Below are 22,018 nucleotides of genomic sequence, written 5' to 3'. Positions count from 1 at the left end.
GGCCCTTTCCCATGATCTCGTAACATTCAGTGCTACTGAATGGCATTTATTTCAATGAGAGTATATTATAAATATTTCACTTTGATTTTCTCAGAATATGAGGGTTGAGTCAAAACAGTTTCATTTCCAGCACTGGGGGACACAGCCTGGTGTATTCTTTAGTTCACTTCAGAAAGATTCACTGAGCATCTGGCTGTGTCCCAGATGCTAGGTAGTCAATGGGGACTAACAGCTGTTAAGAGCCCCTGTTCTTGCGGAGGTAATGGTCTAAAGATGGGAGACGGACAGTGAGCGCAGGCTGGCTCTAATAAATACACAGTCACAGGTGGTGTTGGTGATCTGGAAGAAACAAGCATGTTTCTGTGACATTCTCTTTGTCTTTACCCAAACAGACCTTTTAGACAAAAGTTTGAGTGCAAGTTGTTTATTTGGGAGTGATTTCTGGGAGAGCAGTGAGAGAGTGGAGAAGTGAGACAAGGAATTGAGGAATGGGAGTCAAAGTTCACAGCAGACTGACGCTGTAGGTGTCAGTCGCTCAGCCTTGCTGGAGGCCTCTGAGAGACTGTATGGACCATGCCTGAGAACTGCACCTGTGGGGCAGGACCACAGTCTTAGGCAAAGATCAAACACAAACAGATGGATGGATGGATGGATGGGTGGGTCCGGTATTCTAGGATCAAACAAGAGGATTGAAGGAGGTAATGGATAAGAAAATAAGGACCAGATGGGGAGTACATCATTGCTGGATGCATGGTGATATCCATTAGGCCTCTGTAAGGGAATGCCTGATTGCCACCCACACTGTATTTCTGCACTGGGAGCTGCAAGAGAATACGAACGTGCTAGTTACACATGCAAGGAGATGGAAACCCAACCTGAGTTTTCTCAGGCGTGCCAGTGGACCTCGGAAGAAATTTCAAATGTATTCAGAATCAATTACCTTCAGCTGAATGATGCTGTGTCCCATAGGCTCCTTATGGTCTGGAAACAGAACTCGTGGTTCTAACTCAACCTTCCTAGAAGTCCTTGATCCATCCCAGAAATGCTGACATGGCACAGCCAGGCCTGTAGACAGAAGCATCCTGGCAAGTGAAGAAAGGAATGCAGTGAGGTCCCTGGAGCAGTCTGAATAGGGCACAAGAGTGAGCTATTTACACAGATGTGAACACTTGAATATTTATTTTACCTCTTGGAATTGTCCACGTGTATATTTTAACAAGCACACATTCATTTTTATTCACTCACTTATTCATTTAGTACATATTTATTGAGCATCTATGAGGAACCAGCTGCCAGTGATCCCATGGTGGGTAGAGACACCATGTCTCCTTCCTTCTCAGATACTTCCCTAGTGGAAGCTGAGGATGTTCAGTGTGTGCGTGCATGCTAAGTTGCTTCGTGTCTGACTCTTTGCGACCCTGGGGGCTGTAGCCCACCAGGCTCATCTGTCCATGGGATTCTCCAGGCAAGAATATTGGGGTGGGCTGGCATTTCCTTCTCTAGGGGATCTTCCCAACCCAGAGATCAAACTCAGATCTCCGGTACTGCAGGCACATTCTTAATGCTGAGCCACCAGGGGAAGCCCAAAGATGTTCAGTACATATACAGAGTTATCATATGCTAAAGAAGGAAATCACACAGCCTCCCATGTGATGACACCTATGGGCACTTAATCTACGTCGGATGCCTCCTTGAAGAAAGGGTGGATGAGTAGGAAGTCGGAGGTAAAGGTGTGACAGAGGAGAACAGTGTCCAGCCAGGGGGAAGAGCCCCTGCCAGGACCAGAACCAGGCAAAAGACTGTGGTCCATTCAAGGATGAGGCGAAATGCTGGGGAAGAGGGAACACAGAGAGACAGCGAGACCCCAGCAGAAGGCGAGGCTGTAGAAATGGGCAGGGGACAGATACACAAAGCTTCCTCCCCACAGTGTTTCACATATTTCACAACGTGTTTGTGGGCAGTAGATTAGCAGATTTTACAGATTAACCACCTGAGGTTCAGAAAACATTCACATAAAAGAAAGAGAAACTTTGTGACACGGGGAGCTCAACCAAGTGCTCTGTGATGACCTAGAGGGGCGGGAGTTGGGAGGAGGGTTCACGAAGGAGGGACATATGCATACATGTGGCTGATTCAATGTTGATCTGTGGCACAGGCCAATACAATATTGTAAAGCAATTATCCTCCAATTAAAAAAAGAAAAAGAGAAGACACTTCAAGGAATTTCCTTATTTCCCTTATATCAGCAGCAGACACTTCTTTAGTGGCTTATCTAGTAGCTCAGCTGGTAAAGAATCCACCTGCAACGCAGGAGACCCTGCTTCAATTCCTAGGTTGGGATGATCTGCTGGAGAAGGGGACCCACTCCAGTATTCTGGCCTGGAGAATTCCACAGACTGTATAGTCCATGGGGTTGCAAAGAGTCAGACACAACTGAGCGAGCAGATTCTGTTGCCTCCTCAGGCACTTCTTTAAAAAAGTCTTTTGGTCATGCAACACAGCATGTGGGATCTTAGTTCTCCGACCAGGGATTGAACCCACGCTCCCTGCATTGGCAGCACTGAGTCTTAACCACCTGACCACCAGGGAAGTCCCAGCACATAGTTCCTGAGTGCTCAGCATGTGCTAGGTCCTGGCGGGCACAGGGTAAGAAGAGGATGGATGGCCAGATGAACACTAGAGTCTGGAGGCCACAGGGCACAGAGGCTCCCATGTCCCAGCCAGGGCTTTCAGGAGACCCTGCAGATTAGAGAGACCACCCGCCTTCTCCTCATGCTCTGCAGTCTGTGTAAGGGCCAGCAGGGGATACTGAGTCAGAGATGTATTTTGAACTTCATCTCTGTTGCTTACCATCAACGTGAGCTACTTGTCCTAACTGAGTCTCACTAATTTCTACAAAATGGGCATCTTGACAATTCCTGCCTGACCCTGTAGATGGTGTGTAGTCACTGCCATACAGGAGAAGCGGGGACTGAATTTTCACTTATCATACCCATATTCCACCAACACCCACAGCCTCTCCATCTTCTCACTGTAGTCATTGTGGAGATGCTAGACAACTCATGCCTCAGGCCCTGGATCCTGAGATCCTTAAATGCTCCAGGTCTGCTCGAGCCCGCAACTTGGCCAGGGGTGGCTCCGGGCAGTTGCCACCAGCTGCTGTGGACTAAGCATGGGCTCCCCACACTGGTTCCTCCTGCACCCCGCGTAGGGGTCCAGCTCCAGTCAGGCAGACTCTCGCATCCCACTGTGCTGAGAACACAGGTCCATCTTCCTTGTGCTCCCTCGGGCCTTTCTCCTGAAGCTTTGATGCCTCTGAGCATCTGAGATGGCTCAGTCCAGCTGCCCACCTGGAGGCCAGGCCCTGTGGCTCTGAAGGAGGTTTTCTGGATGGCAGCCTTGTAAGTCTGGGAGCACCTGATTTTGTGCTGGGAATTTCAGGTCAGATGGATTCCCTGGGTGCTTTCCAGATTGATCCCCAAATGACTGAGATGATGAAAATGGTAATTTTGTCTCTTGTTCCTCTCTCCCAAGATGGAACACTATCCCCTCCCAGTGCCTGGAGCCCAAAGACTCCTTCCAAAGCCTGCTCTGCCCCTCAAAATCTCCTTGCTAAACCCCAGCTCAAGCTTCCCAGAGGGAGGTACCCAAGCAGAATTTCCTGGGACAATCACATGATAGATGACGTCCCAGGAATGACAGAGCTATGGCAACAAAATCCAGAGCCTTGGGGACATGTTCTTTGGAAGGAGTTGGCAGTGGGAGGGTGTGAGAAGGTGAGGGCTGATACCAAATATATATATATACATACATATATATGTATATATACATATATATATATATATACACATACATATATATATTTCAAGTAAGTCTATACAGAGGCCTGGAAGAATTTTAGATATTTGGGGTTCTCTTCTCTTCCATCATGCTTCCCTGGTGGCTCAAATGATAAAGAATCTGCCTGCAATGAGAGAGACCTGGGTTCAATCCCTGGGTTGGGAAGATCCCCTGGAAAAGGACATGGCAACCCACTCCAGGATTCCTGCCTGGTTCATCCCATGGACAGAGGAGCCTGGTGGGCTACAGTCCATGAGTTCGCAAAGAGTCAGACACAACTAAGCAACTAACACTTTCACTTTTCTCTTCCATCAGAACTAAAATTTCAGCCCAGATATTTACCAGTTGTGTCAGCTGTCTACTCTGCTCTCCTGTTTCTTCACCTGAAAATAAGGAATCATATTTTAGCTCTCAGTATGAAGGGCTATTAGGGGAAATTCAATTTAAAAAAATTCAAAACATTTGACACATGGTAGGTGCTTCATAAACATGTTTATTTTGTATTACTTTATCTTTTGCTTGAATTTAGAATGTGTGCAGATCTGCTTTGACTATTTGTTTGTTTACTCATCAAATATTAACCTTCCACCTCTGACGTTCTGAGCCACCAGCTGAGAACAAGGGGTAGAAAAACATGATCCTTGCTTGGGGCCCAGGTCTATCGCTTGAGCCTCTGGTTACGATGAAAAGTCTCAGGTGTCAGGCAGAGTTCAGAGATTCTGTTTCCTCTGGTAGCTTTATGACTTTTGGGCTATTCCCCACCAAACTGCACTCAGGTTTTAACTTCATTAACTTCCTGTTCTGTCACAACAGTTGAACAAGAATTTCTCCATGAGCAGTATTCAAATCAGCTTTTAATGAGCTATTTAATTAAAGGCTAATTGAGGTGAATTCATTAAAGATTTCTAAATTATGCTTATCAGGGTAGCTATGTTTTAAGATAAGTTTTAAATATTTGTTTTATATTGCATTGTTTGATCATAAAAGTAGGTATAAAATTACTTTTTTAAAATTACTAATTAGAATGTGGGTACATTTTTCTCCCTTAGTACTTGAGTGGGACTGTTAGCAAATCAATTTAATATAGGTGCAGGGTTGGACTGAGGCAATAAGAGATTACTAGTGATCATAGCTGAGGCTGTGTTTGGTCCATGAAGAATGCTCAAGACTCCTGAGATGAGGTATTGTTGGACTGTCTTTGATCTGGTGTTCCGACTGCAGTGTAAATCATAACTGCTTAGATGCCGGGTTCTCACCAAGCCCTGATGACTCTTGGGTTTCAAGTTGACTCTGTAGAGAATGGGACTACATCTTTCTTAAGGCCCAGTACCACTTGCAAAATGAATGCGTGAAACAAATTACGGTCTCCCCAAACACACCAGGACAGCCCTAACCTTTAGAAGCCCATTCGCTGGGGCTGAAAGTTTAGCTCAACAAACATGCACTGAACATCTCCTCTGTGCTAGCTATGGCCCCAGACACCAACGTACAGATGAATCAAGGTCATGGTTCAGTGAGAGGGATACACACGTCAGCAGACAAGTACACTCCACTGTGGTATATCTGTGTTTTGAGGCCAGGGAAAAGCCTCAGGAGAGAAGGACAGTGTGCTAGCCTGACCCAGGACCCCCCATGAGGGATAAGACTAATTCTTGATGGACAAGTAAATGCTGCCCCAGCAAAGAAGTGGAGAATGTCATCACTGGCACAGTAAGCCTGACTAGGTGGGAGAATCTGATGAGGTTGAGGATTAACATGGAATTCAAAATTGCTGAATGGAGATGGGAACGGGACAGAGGGCTAGCCAGGAAGACAGGTGATGGGCAGATTATGAAGTGTGGGGTAGGAATTTGCAGTTTGAACTTGAACTTTAAGGAGTGTGGCATGAAAGTGAAAGTCACTCGGTCATGTCCAACTCTTTGCCACCCAATGGACTGTACCTCTCTCCATGGGATTCTCCAGGCAAGAATACTGGAGTGGGTTGCCATTCCCTTCTCCAGGGGATCTTCCCAACCCAGGGATCTAACCCAGGTTTCCTGCATCGCAGGCAGATACTTTGCTGTCTGAACCACTCTCTCTATGCATAAGGTGTGGAGAGCCATTGAAAATCTGCCCCCCTCCCCCCTCCCCCCCACACACTGAAGGCTTTAAGAAAGAAAAGGGCAAGCACAGACTCTACAATTTATAGCCCCTGGGGCAGTGTTATAATGTCAGGACAAGAGAAGAAGACTCACAGCAGGTATTAAGAGTTTCACTGGAGATTTCTGCACTCTTTAGGCGAGAGGGTGGATAGCTAGTGGATTGTAAATAGATTAAGGAAGGAAAATCCAAGAAAAAACTAAGACATAAATATCCTGAGGCTGTGTAATTTGCATGGAGAAAGAGAATGGTCTTAGCTGAGCTACTTTAAAAAAGTACCAGAGACTGGGTGGCTTATGAACAATAGATATTTATCTCTTACAGGTCTGGAAGATGGAAGTCTGAGATCAGGGTGCCAGCATGGTTGTGTTCCTGGGTTGGGGGTGGGGGGCTGCTTTGGGCTTGCAGGCTGCAGACTTCTCATCTTCTTCTCCCACGAGTGTGGGTGAGCTTTCTGAGGTCTCTTTTATAAGAGCACTAGTTTCATTATGAAGGCTCTACCCTCACAAATAATTGTGTCCTAAAGGCCCCACCTCTAATACCATCACACTGGAGGTTAGGATTATAGTATATGAAATTTAAGGCCAGGGGTGGGGCAGGGATCTCTTTGGTGGTCCAGTGGCTAAGACACTTCCGACGCAGGGGGCCTGGGTTCGATCCCTGGTCAGGGAACTAGATCCTACATACTGCAAGTAAGAGTTCATGTGCTGCAATTAAGCATCCCCAGTACTGCAAAGAAAATGGAAGACCTGGCACAGCCTAAATAAGTAAATACATATTTTTTTAAAAAAGAAATGTAAGGGGACACAAATATTCCTCTCTAATAAGAGGGGAAAGGACAACGGGAGGAAGTACCCAAATTTTGGTCTTCCGTATCAGAGTGAGTGGTGGTTCCAGGAGCGAAGACAGAGACTTTCAGTCAATACACACCTGGAACACTCTGATGGCTGCATCTCATTTTAGGAGAGACAATACCCAACTTCAGGAAGATATACAACCAGGCTGGTGGAGGATCTGAATCAGCTGCCATGTGCAGCTGCTAAAGGAAATGGGACTGCTGAATAAGGAGCCTCAAATTGGTAGGTGGCTGTCCCGGGAAAGAAGGGGGCAAGCCATGTGCCTAAGGGGAGGACAACCTTATTTTCTTGTTTACATGGACACTAACAGAGTGAGTGAATCAACAGTGGAATGGAGGAGAGTGCTAGTGAGTGGTGAACTCCTTCTTCTAGGGAGGCTACAAGAATAAGCTGGGGTACCTGCCATAGCTTTATTCTAAAGGAGATGCTTTAGAATCCGGATGGAGTGAGGGGGTGGCTGGTGACACTAAGGCCCTATCCAGAGCTGCAACTGAATGGCTCCCTGAATCCCTGATTGCACTAATTAATCAATCATTTGGCCCTCTCTTGCAAAGACCAGCTCCCTCATCCTGTGTGTGCACATGTGAGGTGAATGAAGAAAACTCCTACTATAAATACTGTGGAAAATGGTGCGTGGCTAATATCACAGACACTATTGAGTAAAACCACTTTCTTTTTAAAAAGTTACTTTGTAATTTACATTGTAAAAGCATCCCCAAAGATGGGGTGGTCTACGAAATAGAAAGGCTGACATGAATCAGAAACGCCAATCCCAGGGTCCCTAGTAGGGCTCAGCAAGGTGAAGGTAGGCCCTTTCCTTGAACGCTTCTTCCTGACACAATGCACGTGGACTCCCTGGTGTGTGGCAGGCCGGGGAGAACAGTGTTTATCCCCTGGCACACAGATTAAGAGGCTCCCTTACACAAACTCACCAACAGTTTAGAGAAGTCTCTCACCTACATGGGACAGACAAGAAAGATAAGTGTCATTCTATTGATATTAGGGAAAACCAGGGTTTTCACAGTGATTAGGGGGAATGGATTGACTCATTCATTCATTTCATAAACATGCATTCATTCATTCACTCTTCTACTCATTCAGAACTGGCTTTCCCAGCTCCATCTTGATGCTCTCTCCTCTCCTCTAGACCTCACTTCCACTGTCTTCTCTTGCTTGGGCAACCACCATAGCTCCTAACTGGCCTCCCCACATTTATTTTTGCCACCCCATGAGCTCTTCTGCACGCTTCTCTCAAAGTGATAGCTTTGAAAGCCAAGCAGCCCTGTGACTCACTAGTTTATTGTCTTCAATGTCCCTTCTACACTTTGAAAAATCCCATCCAACTGGCCTTCAGCAAGTGCTGTGGGCTGAACTATGCCCTGTTCCCCCAATTCATATGCTGACGTCCTAACCCCCAGGATCTGAGGCTGTGACTGTATCTGGAAACAGCGTCTTTAAAGAGACTTCAAAGAACCACCTTTAAAGAGGTGGTTAAACTACAGTGAGGTCATTTGAGGGAATTCCCTGGTGGTCTAGTGGTTAAGACTCCATACTTACACTGCCAAGGGCCTGGGTTCAATACCTGGTTGGGGAACTAAGATTCCCACATGTCGTGTGGGGTGGTAAAAAAATAATAATAATAAATAAAAATATGAATAGAAAATGAGGTCATGTGAGCGACTCTGATCCATTATGACTGGTGTCTTTATAAGACAAGGACCTTTGGACACAGATGGATACAGAGGAAAGACCACATGAAGACGCAGATGGAAGACAACAGCCATGTGCAGGCCGAGGAGAGACGAGGAGAAGAAACCAACCCAGCTGACACTCTCATCTCAGACTTCCAGCCTCCAGAATCCTGAGCAAACACATTCCTGCTGATGAAGCCTCCAGTCTGCGGTTCTCTGTTATGCAGGCCCTGGTAAACTACCATGCAGAGAACTTCCCAAATGTTCAGAGTTCTGACAAAGCAGAGCCTTCTTGGTTCCAAGAGAGCTCGCTGCTCACCCTCTGCACACCTGAGTCCTTCTCAGTCCCTACTGCCAACTGTGTGCATGCGCGCTCCATCACTAAGTTGTGTCCAACTGTTCTGTGACCCCATGGACTGTAACCCGCCAGGCTCCTCTGTCCATGGGTATTCTCCAGGCAAGGATACTGGAGTGGGTTGCCATAGCTTCCTCCAGGGCATCTTTCCGACGCAGGGATCAAACTCGTGTCTCTTATGTTTTTGCATTGGCAGGCAGGTTCCTCACCACACGCACCACCTGAGATGACACCTTTTCAGAAATGCTTTCCTGCCCATATCGAAAGCAGCTCCCTCCTCTCATTAGTCTCAGGTACCTGTTCACTTCCTTTCTCCTGCTCTCCAGAATTATCAGCGAAGTCAAGCCTCCTCTACATACTGTAAGCTCTGTGAGTGCAGAAGCCACACCTCCTTTGTTTATTGCTGTGGTCCCGGGGCACAGTGGCTGACTCTGAGTAGACCCTCAGCTGACTTGTCAAATGAATGAATGAATGCGACAGTGATTGAGCAGTTCTGACAACTTGTCCTTCACCTGACATGCAGAAGAAAGAGATGAACACATCAGTCCTGGGCCCTCTCAGTGTGGGACATAAAATCCTACAGGTAAGACTGACATCAACCAGGTAAATAGGACAAAGTGCAGTAAGGGTGGGGCTTCCCTGGTGCCTCAGTCAGTAAAGAATCTGCCTGCAATGTAGGAGAGCCGGGTTCAGACCCTGGGTGGGGAAGATCTCCTGGAGAAGGGAATGGTAGCCCACTCCAATAGTCTTTCCTGGAGAATCCCATGGACAGAAGAGCCTGGAGGGCTACAGTCCATGGGGTCGCAAAGAGTTGGACACGACTGAAGAGGCTGAGCATAGCACACCGTAGTAAGGTTGACATAGAGGTAGCTGGCCCAGACATTACAAACTCAGACATCTTTCTCAAATGCCAGGGACTTTGTGCAGATGACTGGTGAAGAGGATATCTCACTGAGTAATTTCTGGTGAGCTGCAATGGAATGAAACATCATGACTTTTAATAAGCTGCTTTTTCACTGAGAAACAATTCAGCTTCAGATTGGTGGGCCTGCACTCAGGCGGCCCCCACTCTCCTAGCAGCACACATGCAGATTCGGTTTCCCAGGAGACTCCCTAACGGAGGCAGCACGAGGCAGAGGATCCATCATGCTCCAGCTGGAGCAGAGCTGAGCAGAGAGAAGGCCAGGGAGAATTTACTACCTCTAGAGGCAGATTGATTAGAAAGAACTGCCAGGCAATTTCCATTTGCATTTTTGCCCGGGTAAGATTGGGGAGAGGGAGATGGTTCTGAATGAGCACAGCCCCATCATTTTCTCCTAAAACTTGTTCCAATTTGTCTCCCTGCTCCCAGAAGTTACTACCTTGCATAATCCAGGGAGCGAGGTAATCAGCACTCTGAGTTACATCGGTTTTGCCTGTTCCCTTGATAAAATGGCAAAATTCGCCTGTGAAATTCTGGAGTTCATTATGGTGTCGCTTTCTCTCCCCTTAAATCAAAGCCATTTTATCAACCTTCGGTCGAACCAGGTTCCAGAAACGGCATCTTCGCTTCCTCTTGCTTTCAATTATTCAAACTTGTTTGCTGATTAAAACAAAACAAAACAAAACAAAAAAAAACAGGCAGTACCATCTCTGGGTGAGATTTTAGCTCAGACTTTGCCAACTGTTCACCAGAGGTGGACTTGAATTCCCACCACTCACCAGCAAATGGAAAACAGTTGCCCAAGGGACAGCTGGGGCACCGAGAAGACGCTACAGTGTTGGGGACACACGTGGACACAAACTCTCACACAGGCAGACCTTAATTGAAAAATAAAACAATTAGCTTTTACTACTTCTGAAATAACCGAGGGAAGCCCATTTATAGGATGACTGGGAAGAAACAGCCATACGCTGTTTCTTTTTTAATAACATTGAGTTGTGTTCACAGTTAAGCTTATTAACACATGAGAGCGGAACAGAGCGGGACACCAGCACGCCAGTTCATTGATTATCTGGGAACAGTCCCTGCTTCTTCTTCTCTTCTCAAAAACAAAACAGAAGTCTTAAACTGGAGAAAAGACTTTCTGTCAGTAGGGACTTGTGTTTCAATCTGTCCCAAGGGCAGGTCATACAAGGTTGTGCACCGAGGGGCTTTTGAGATCTGCAAGAAGAGAGGAAGGGTTCTGGCCGCTGTGTGTCGGTGGGTCTGTCAGGGAGGTGGTTTGCAGATGGGTCTGCAGCAACACTGCATGTCTGGTGGGGGTGCCCCCATGGGGCTCCAAACTCGAGGCGAGCCTCCAGCCAGTGAGCCTATTTCCACAGCAACTCTGTATCTGTCAGGTTTTCCTTTGCATCCATAGGTGCTCGTGTGAGGTATGGGGACCCTTATCGGTCTGTGAATGGGAAGATCTCTGCTCTCTCCTGGCACTTAGCCACCCACAGTGTATCCAGGGGCCAGCAGCTCCTCAGTGTGGCTTACAAAGCCCTCTAAGAAATGGCCCCAAGAATCTATCTTCCTTGCTAGCTACCCTCACCCACAATTCACACCTAAGCATACACATCTGCCTGTGCTGGTTTTACATTTCTATGCCTTTGCACAAAGTTCCCCCTAAACTCAGCTATAGCCTTCCTCTTCTGGTACATTCTACATTATCCTAATAGTTTCCACTTGGTTTAATCCTCCTTGGTGAAGCCCCTGACAGTGTTTTCTCATCTCAAATTCTGGCAGTTCTCTGCTGGTTCTTCTCTATAGTTATTATGGTTTCTGTCTTTTCACTCACTAGTGTATCTTAAGAGCAGAGAAAGTCTCAGCTCAGGCATCTGGCACATAGTAGGTGCCCAACAATATCTGCTGAATGAAGTAGAAACCAATGAGACAGACTGGTGTGCCCTGCTGTGGGGAGGAGATGCTGGTGCAGGAGAAAAGAATCTTGTGGGTAGTTTCATTGTTTTTCTCATCCAACCTGTAGAGTTCCATAGGGATATGACCATCGTGCAACATGCAGTCTCCATTTTATTACCATTTGCCTTTTTAAAATGATATGGATAAAAATATGAATCAGGTGAAAGAAGTTTTTAAGAGTCAAAGCTCCCCTTAACCAGAAACCAATGATTTTATCTTTCTAATGTCTGTCCATATGGATGTGTGGCTTTGCATAAGTAGTCAAAAGTCACAATCAGGTATTTCGCTTTTCTCACTTTTAAAATAATTGATTGAGTTTTCCCTTCTCCTAGTTCTTCAAAGGGTCCAAGCAGATGCTTGTATTTTCTTTTTCACAGTATCAGGAAATGTCCCATTGCTACATATTCCTCACATTTGCTTCCTAACTAATGGGGAAATGTGTACAAATGTAGGTATTCCGTGTCCAACTACCTAGGTTAAAATCTCAAATCTATCACTTTCCAGATATGTGACATTAATGAAGCTATTTAACCTCTTGAAACTTCAGTTTTCTTTTTTTCTGTAAAATGGTCATAATAGTAGCACTTAATAAATATCATTATTATTAACATTTTAAATATTAATAAGAAACAGTCTAAGCATAATTCCTGGAACATAATAACAGATCAGTAAATGTTAACTGTCTTATCACTGCAGTTGTTATTGGTAGAAGAAGATGGTAATTTAAAATAAAACTTTACATCTATCACCTATAAAATAGAATTAACCCCTGAATAACGTGTTTTTGTCATTTTTGTTTCCAGGAGGATTAAAAAAAGATGGTAATAGTTAAGATGTCTATGTTTCTGAAAATAATTGAACACATGTCTGGTAATCTGATTAGAGGTCTGTGCATATGCATGTAATTAGAGAGAAATTTACACTAATTTTTAACCACTGTGTGACTCCACTTACATACATGTCTGAAGTTGAGAGTAGCTGGGTAATTATAACATCAAATTACAGTCGATTGTTGGTTTAGTAGAATAGGGATGGTTCTATTAATAAACTGTCTTCTGATGGTTCTATTAATAAAATTGTTTATTCTGTGGTGGCCAAGTCTTGGCCCTATTTGGGCTTTGGTTTTCTCACAGCTACATCAGGATGGTAGACCAGATGATTAGCAGAGCCAATTATAGTTCTACAAGTTATTTCTATTCCCTACACATCTGCCTTTGGCACATGAATGGATTTTCAATGAAGAGTCTTTTTGCTTTTGGTTGTTCCTCCTATTTTCTATACCTCTGTTGGCTCAGATGGTAAAGAATCCGCCTGCAATGCAGGAGACCTGAGTTCGATCACTGGGTTGGGCAGATCACCTGGAGGAGGGCATGGAAACCCTCTTCAGTATTCTTGCCTGGAGAATCATCATGGCCTGGCAGGCTACTGTCCATGGAGTCGCAAAGAAGAGGACATGACTGAACAACTAAGGACACACACATAGTGAATAGAAATTATTAGAAGGGACTGTTATCATGAAAGTATTTGATATTCTACTGAGTTGCCATATTGAAGAAATATGCAGTAATATATAAAAGAGTGAGCCACTTTGGGGAATGATGTTTACGTCTCCTAACAAACTCCACTAGGCATTATGGTGCCTTGGAGTTCCTGAGAAGATGTCTAAAGTACCCCATTGGGGTGGGCTTGATAACCCCGGAGGACACTTTTATAAACTTAGAGTTTGGAAAAATGCATCTTCTATACTCTAGAAAGATGCTTCACACGAGGAACTGCAACAATTAACTCTTATTTTCACTTAGTCAACTCCTCTTTTAAGCTAAAGGAAAGGTAGTGTCTTATGGCTTCTTCCCTGAAGTGGAGGCAGAGACCTGGGAGCACAGACACTGTGGTTTGTTTCTCTGCAAAAATGCGGGGTATGCACAGTTTATAGATGGAATCCATACATTGGTCCCTCAGTCCGCCCCTTGCCAGGATTTATGCACCAGCCACCTGCCATGTGGACAACAGTGGGCCATTATGGTGCTAAAGTTAAGCCCCTCTCAGAGCCAAAGTAAAGAAAGGCAACTGTGTTTATTTTAAATACATAATCAATCATAACCTTGTGAATAGCCACTTTTCTATTAACGCCTTCATATATCATCTGAAGTCCTCTTGATTCTACATAATTCTCTTTTGTCTGGTTCCTTGTCTTACACTTCACTGTTCCATTCAAGGGGGTAATACAGAACTGCTACTCAGAACAAGTATTTCCTGTATATTCACTCTTTAGGTCCAGTGTTAGCAAGAGAAACATTTTCTGTAAATAATGCAGAGTGGAATGACTCATAAATACTTCAGTTACAAGGGATTTGTGAGCAGGGAAAAGATCAAATGACTTTTGAGGACTGAGTCTCAGGGTTTAAATGCTGACTTGGCCATTTAGTATCTGAGTGAGCACAGGCTAATCATTACTTTTCTGAATCACAGTTTCCTCAGCTGTAAAACAGGAGCCTCATAGGGCTGTGTGTAGCTCTACATGCAGCCAAGTAGTTGACTACATAATGGTTCATGAGCATGATGCCCACAGGAGAACCTGTTGATGTTATTTCCCATTCGTGCATGCTCAGTCGTTTAGTCACGTCCAACTCTTTGTGATCCCCCAGACTGTAGCCTGCCAGGCTCCTCTGTCCATGGGATTTCCCAGGCAAGAATACTGGAGTGAGAATGAGTTGCCATTTTATTCAGGGGATCTTCCTGACACAGGGGATCTTGCCAGGGGATCTTCCTGACCCAGGGATCAAACCCACCTCTCCTGCATTGGCAGATGATTCTTTATTGCTGAACCACCTGGAAAGCCCCATTCTGTTATTGTTCAGTTGCTAAATTGTGTCCGACTCTTCGATACCCCATGGACTGAAGGATGCCAGGCTCCTCTGTCCATGGAATTCTCCAGGCAAGAATACTGGAGTGGGTTGCTAGGAGATCCCCTTCTCCAGGGGATCTTCCTGACCCAGAGATTGAACCTGGGGTTCCTGCATTGCAGGCAGATTCATTACTGTCTGAGCCAGCAGGGAAGCTCTGATGATGTTGTTAATGTCTTATTATTATTCAAATTACTTACATTATTAAAGAAAGGAGGAAAGACCCTGCCACGTATTGAATTTATACTATGCACCAGATATTGGATATTTATGTCAAGCTCATAACATTTCGACCTCATAGCACATAGTACACAACCAGGTACCAAATAGGCTATCAGCAAATATCTGTCAAAAGAATGAAGACATAAATGAATGACCCTCTAAAACGTATTATCGTCCACATGTACAAATAAGAAAAGGCAGTTTATTAAAAAGTAGCCCTTGCCAGTGATCTTAACAAATATGCCCACAGTTTTATAACATCTTTGAGGATGAGTTTTAACCAGCAATATTCAGAAATTCAAGTTTTATTTCTTCTTAGTGGAGAATTTTGAGCTGCAAAATCAGCAGTTTAGAGAATCCTGCTGTTTATCAAATGTTAGAATGCCAGCCATCAGCAGACAGGACAACTGTATTAAGGAAAACATATGGCTTTTATTCTTAGGTCAATTTACACAATGCAACTGGAATTAAGCCGCAACAACTACAAGCCTTGTACAAAACACTAGGATAATTTTTAATGTTACAATTACCACAAACCTTCAACATCCTGTATTTACAAATGGGTCATGGAGAAAGAAAGTTTCCAGCAGGTGTAATGGGAATACCTTTTTATAAGTAACTTAAAAAGGCACCTAGACCAGATGCTAAACCAAATAAAATCTGTGAATTCATTTTCTACTTCCCATAACTAGGAGAGATTTTCTGTGAACTCCTGTTGGTCTTCTCTGTAAATCAGAAGAACAGGGTCTCCCACTCTTTACAGTGTTGTCTTCAGAACAGTCTCTGTCCTTAGGCGTCTACTTCAATGATGATTTCTGGAATCACCCTCAAACAAATTTCAGGTTAGAACTGCCTAGCCCTGTAGTGAGATTAAAAACAGATGCAAAGACTGTGGAATTCACCATCCTCCCCCCGCCCCAAGTTTAGCAAACAGGGGAACACTCACAGCTCCAGATGTCAAGGGGCTGCTGAAGCAGGAGCCTATTGGCTTATCCCCAAACCATTTTCTTTCTTCATAAGTAGTTAAATTTGCTTATTGTTGTTGTTTACTCTCTAAGTCCTATACGACTGTTTTGTGACCCCATGGACTGTAGCCTGCCAGGCTCCTCTGTCCAAGGGATTTCCCAGGCAAGAATACTGGAGTGGATTACCATACCCTGCTCCAGGGGATCTCCCTGACCCAGGAATCAAACCTGGGTCTCCTGCATTGCAGGTAGATTCTTTACCATTTGAGCCACCAGGGAAGCCCTGAGTAAAGTAATTATAGATTATAATTATGATTTGTCCTTTGCAATTCATCGAATACCTACTAAACTAATTGTCATTTCTTGACTTTAAAATTTCACTTGGTATTTACCTAAGTACGCGTGAGAAGACTCCATGTGGAGAAAGTTGAGAGCCCGTGATGAATCTCATGGACAAAGATCCAGAGTAGGATGTTCATGGTGTGAGGGTGCTGCTGAAGCGGTGCTGAGGGAATTAAAGGCACTTCCTGGAGGAAATGGCATTGAGTTGGGTCTTGAAAGCTAGGGCAGGGATGTGTGAGCAGAAAGTGAGGGTGAGGAGGCAATTCCAGGAAGAGGAGGTGCCTTTGGCAGAGGCATGATGTAAGAAAAAGAGTATGAAGCATTATGAAATGAGGATAAATTCAGAATGACAGTATCACCTTGTATGGGAGAATGATAATGGGGTGAGATAAGTCTGAACTGGTGAGTTAGAGGCATTTGACAAAAAACTTTGGAATGTGTACTTTATAGTCTGGGTAATGGGGAGTCCAAAAGTTCCATAAGCCGCCAAGCACCCCACTGTCCAGACAGAGAGTAGTTCAGTCAGCTGCAGCTTTCAACTGACGGTGGTGACTAGAGGATGATATCAATAATTGTCATGATTTGGCCCTAGTTGACTCTGTAGCTTCCTTCCTCACCATTGTCCCCCTGGATTCCAAGTACAAAAATTCCCAGATTTCTTTCACTGCACTATTTTTGGTGTGGGTAGCATACTCTCTCCTCCCTGGCTATCTGGCTCTTCACACACCCTTCAGGTTTCAACCCGGATACTAGTTTCTCCGAAAAGTATTATTTGATTCAGCAAATAGGCCCTGCTCTGGGTTCCTCCAACTCTTGGTTCTTCTTTAATGAGGCTATGTGTCACATTTATGTCACTGCTTGGTTATTTATCAACAGCCTACCTCCCCTTCCCCTCAGCATCTACACATATAAGTGGTCTGTGAGCACATATGGACAGGAACTCAGGGAATCAATTACTGAAGCATCCAAGCTGGCTTATGTTCCAATGGTTCCAACGGCTTTAAAAGATGTAAGTTTTAAAATTACTTATATATTTACTGGAACACAATCCACGAGAGTCCGTGTTAAAGTAGACACATTATGAAATGTGGTCCAGCGGCTCCTTTTAACCCATGTCCCCAGCTTTCTGACCCGCAAATGGTAACAGCTGTAGGACCACGCGCTGCCCCCTCCCTCCCCACCCTTGCTGTTTCTTGCATTCCTGCCATTATGAGAGGATTTACCAGGGTCCTTTTCAAAGGAAGGGGATCAGGGAGAGCTTTGGCAGAGGTGTAAAAATAGTGCTGGAGCTGAGTGAATAGGAGGAGCCTGATCACTGAGCCGCTGTGAAACAGAAGACGTGGAAGAGCGCAGAGCCACGAGGGCACAGGCAGAACACAGCCGCCACCCCTGCACCTCGGGCCGCCAGGACAGTCCTGAGTGCACACCTGCTTCGGCTCCATCTTAGCTGTTGTGGGATTAAAACCAAACAGAGATCAATTAGAGTCTTTGGGTGAAGAAGTGGATTTTTTCAGCTGAAATGTCTGTCCAAATTCTAGATGTCCAGAAGGGGAGGGTGCAGAACCGTCCAAATCTGAAGAGGGCTAAAAACAGACATGGAAGCTGAAGTATGAAGTTGGGGGGCAGGTTGCAGGTGAACGGCCAGACTGAAGATGGGGTGCAGGGGAGGGTGTCACGTGGGGTTATTTCATAGAAAAGTTATTATCTGGGTTTGCTTTTCTGGCCTCATCTTTCCTGGCTAGTATACACCAGGCAAGACTAGGCTCCAATCATTTTGTTTTCCTGCCTTGCCTTATATTACTACCACCACCACTAACACACAGACATACTCACAGACACACAGACACACACACACCCTTCTCTTCTATACCTGCCATTTCCTGGATCATCCTAAGGTCAAGGATGATCCCCAAGGCTGACAGAACAGGATGCTCTCCTAAGTCACATTTTACTGTAATCATTAGGTCACCAGGAAAAGCAATCAATAGCCACAAAGTATCAGAGAAAGGCTGCAGGGGTCCAGAGCTAGGAGTACATATGAAGCCCTGTCTAGGTCTGACTCAGAGATTGACTGTTCTGGTCTCAGGCACTTTCCACACTGAATTTAAGAGAAAAGGGCCACTGCCTATTATAAGACCCCTAACCCAGCAGAACACAGAACACGATTCTTCATAGATGAGGCACTAGAAACACCCTGAAAAGAACCTTTTCATTCCAGAAGAAACCCTCAGCACCTACAAAGCCTACATATAATTAGAAACTCACCTACTCTATTCATCTTTACTTAGAATTCAAGTCTACTTATTTTATGGTGCCAGATACTTGTTATATTTGATTACAAGTGAAGAACTCCTAGGTTATAAGTCAGTGTTAAAGGAGGCATTTGTATTTCTCTATTCTTCAAGTATTGTCCTGTGTGTTCCTTGGACCATTGATCTATCTCTTTTCTCTAATGTCTCTGAAGAAGGGATGGAGAAAGGAGAAAGTGAACCATGCCATTTGATTTCAGAGTGTTACACATTAAAAAAGAAAGTAGTTTTTGTTTTGAAAATACCTTATTAACTCTAATGCCTGGTGTAAATGTACAAATCATAAGATTTCTGCCATTTAGGGACTTTTCCTAAATGCCTGTTATATTCCCTCACCCGAGGGATCATCAACTCCTTCTTCAATCCAAATGACTTGCTTCTTCCTCTCATGGGCTGGAAGATGGAGCTCTTGATCAAGCACCAGCCACCGGCCAGAGCTGATGGTAAAGAAGTGGGAGGCAGAGTTATAAAATGTGGGATGCTGGGAATGGGAACTAGGAATGCTCCCCTGAGAAACGGAGACTCTAGGGGCAGACAGCAAACAAAGCTGAAATCTTATGATAAAGCTGAGAGAAGTTCTAGAGGGGGTAAAAAAAATGTATATATATACATTTTTGTATATATGTGTGTATATATATATATATATATATATATATATATGTATATGTATATATATATGAATAATGCCCAACTCGGCATCAGGTAAAAACAGATGGGGAGATGAGGGGTTTAAGAGTATGATACGATCTCCATACAATCTGTTGTCTTGGACATCTGCCCTTCATCAGATATTTACAGACCATATGCTTTGAATCTGGTCCTATACTTGATGATGGGGCTTCCCAAGTGGCACAGTGGGAAAGAATCTGCCTGCCAATACAGGAGATGCAAGAGACCTGGGCTTGATCCCTGTCTTGGGAAGATTCCCTGGAGTAGGAAATGGCAACCCACTCCAGTGTTCTTGCCTGGAGAATTCCGTGGACAGAGGAGCCTGGTGGGCTATAGTCCATGGGGTCTCGGAGAGTGGGACACAGCTGAGCGACTGAGCGCAACACAACACCTACACTGGATGATGAGGTTACAGCAGTGAACAGAAAAGACTCTCACTCCCTGACTGGCGATTATTTTCCAACATCAGTGCTCAGAGAGGCAGAATGCAATTGGGGTTTAGCTAGTTTCAAGCCTTGGTTTGGCCGCTCACTGGCCATGTGCCTTAGGGCAAATCACTTAATCTCTCTGAATCTGTTTGGTTTTTTTTGTTTTTTTTTTCATCTGCGAAGTGGGAGTGGAATGATGTGATGCATGAGCCATGCATGCAGCATGCACTGCACTGTCAGAAGCTATGCTCCCAGTACGTGGAAGCTCACAGATGTGTCTTTGGGCTCCCAAGGGTGGCTCAGCCTCTGGAGTAAAGCAGACACTTGTGCTCCAGGGCCGATTGTCTTAACATTCTTTGATAGTACATTAGCATATGGCACTGTCAGTTAAGACCTTCCTATTCCCCACTCGCCATCATAAGAGGAAACTCAATTCCTGGTCACCAAGGTATATTTGGGACCCAAAAGCACCCAGAAAACCCTCCACGGCTTCCATATGAAAACTGATAAACATTATCAGACAAGCATTTAACTGAGTCATTTTTAGTAGTTGCTGTTAATCTACTAGTAGCAGCCAAGAACCTTGTCTTCCTTATGGTAAATATGTTCCCACCCTTTGGGACTCAAGGGGAGAGAACGTCTACAGGGCATGTGGGCCGGAACCGAATAAAGCAAAGCTCTGGGTCTGTAAATAGCAGATCAACGGGAATGAATTCTCCTTGAGAAATTCCTTGAGAAATTTCTTGAGAAAACATGATCCTACCCATTTTTACTTGGCTTCCTGTTTTTCCAGTATCAATCATTCACCCTTCAATGAAGATATTAAGGGATTCATAAGCACTGAGATGCCTATGGGGTTACAGTTGTTTATTGACTTAAGGTTATTTCCTTTAGTCAATGTTTTTTTGCTGCTTTTACATGAAAAATGTATCACAAACTGATAATGTCCAGCACAGTAACATCAGCATAGGATGCTGGGAGGCCCATTGTTGGCTCCTGGCACTATTCTTTCTCCCCAGCTCCTATTCCTTTGGCATTCTGTCCCTTTAACAATATGACAACAGGAAATGGAAAAGTGATTCCTGCTTCTGATGCAGCCAGATCCGTTCTGATCTGATGGTACCAGTTTGAGTATAGAACCAGCATTACAAGCTGTCCTGACCAACTTTCTGAACTTTCAGTTGTATTATTTTATGTATATATTGTAAGCCTTCATCCGTATGTGGTCTTTATCATAAATGTTTCTTTGGGAATTTTCAAATTGAAAGAATTAACTACTCACTCAAGATTAGATTCTATCCTGTACATTTTTCTATCAATTAAACTACTTAATGTTTTGACAACATCCTATGTGTATGAGTGAGTGTTAGTTGCTCAGTTGTGTCTGTCTCTTTGTGAACCCATGGACTGTAGCCAGTCAGGCTCCTCTGTCCTCTGTCCATGGGATTCTTCAGGCCAGAATACTGGAGTGGGTTGCCATTTCCTTCTCCAGGGGATCTTCCTGACCCAGGAATTGAACCTGGGTGTCCCGCATCACAGGCAAATTCTTTACCATCTGAGCCACCAGGAAAGCCCTACCATGTGTAGCAGATATTAAAACATAGCAATCCAACACAGGCAGATAATATCATGGCTACGTTCTGATGAGAAAAAGGAACCTCAGACACTGTCACCAAATGCATGGCGAACAGATCCAATCCAAGCCAACTCGGAACTCCTTTTAATCCAAGCCAATCCAAGACAAGGTACCTCTTGTCTTTTGTTTCAAGTTTCTGCATGTGGATAACTTGAAGCCTGCAAAGGGGTGTCATCTGCCTCTTCTTGTGCTGTGGGTTTCTAATCGGTTCTGAGTCAGTGTCGGGATGGGGTTGATCTGTATCGGAAGCTGAGACCTTGAGCCAGCTGGAGTCTCCGTGGCAATGGATGGGACCGACCTTCGAACTTGCCGTTAATAACTGAGCTGCTCATGTTTCTCTGTGGCACAGCCTGACATTTAGACTGAAGGTTTGTAATTCCAATAAACAGCTCAGGATGTGGTGCGTGTGTGTGTTTGTCACACAATTAAAAGCTAAACTGAGGAGGCTAAGGCTTTCATTAAAAGCCATCCACTTTTATTTATCTAGTGTTTTGGGGACCTGGAGAGAGTAAAAATCAGGAATAGGGCTCCAGGGGACAGCTTTTTACGCACTAGCCGGTGATACCGGCCTAACTGTTGGACTGCAGACAACCTGATTGTTAGGTTTTTAAAAAAATGAACCAAGGAATGTGGTCTTTTGAAGAAATCAGACATGCGATTATTTTCCCTGGCTACAAAAAGACCTGAGAGATCTCCCAGCCCCTTCTTTGATTAATGCTGCTTGCAGCGGTTGCACACTGCTCAACTTGGCATTGCATTTATCAAAATTTGCCAGAGC

General features: G+C 44.6%; 1 protein-coding gene across 1 annotated transcript in view; it reads right to left on the bottom strand.

Moving 5' to 3' along the window:
• Positions 1-466: 466 nt before the first annotated feature.
• The window catches only part of LOC122421199, a 334,893-nt gene continuing 313,341 nt past the window's right edge, over positions 467-22,018 (bottom strand). The window contains exons 4-6 of the mRNA XM_043437070.1: positions 10,584-10,682; positions 941-1,082; positions 467-821 (exon numbers count right to left, since the gene is read on the bottom strand). Coding sequence (XP_043293005.1) covers positions 612-821; positions 941-1,082; positions 10,584-10,682 — 451 coding nt within the window. The 3' untranslated portion in view covers positions 467-611. The remainder of the gene's footprint in view (positions 822-940; positions 1,083-10,583; positions 10,683-22,018) is intronic.

This window comes from Cervus canadensis, chromosome 18, assembly GCF_019320065.1.
Source record: "Cervus canadensis isolate Bull #8, Minnesota chromosome 18, ASM1932006v1, whole genome shotgun sequence".
NCBI classification, from domain to species: Eukaryota; Metazoa; Chordata; class Mammalia; order Artiodactyla; family Cervidae; genus Cervus; species Cervus canadensis.
Note: the sequence above shows the minus strand (reverse complement) of the source record. Positions and strands in the feature narration are given on the sequence as shown.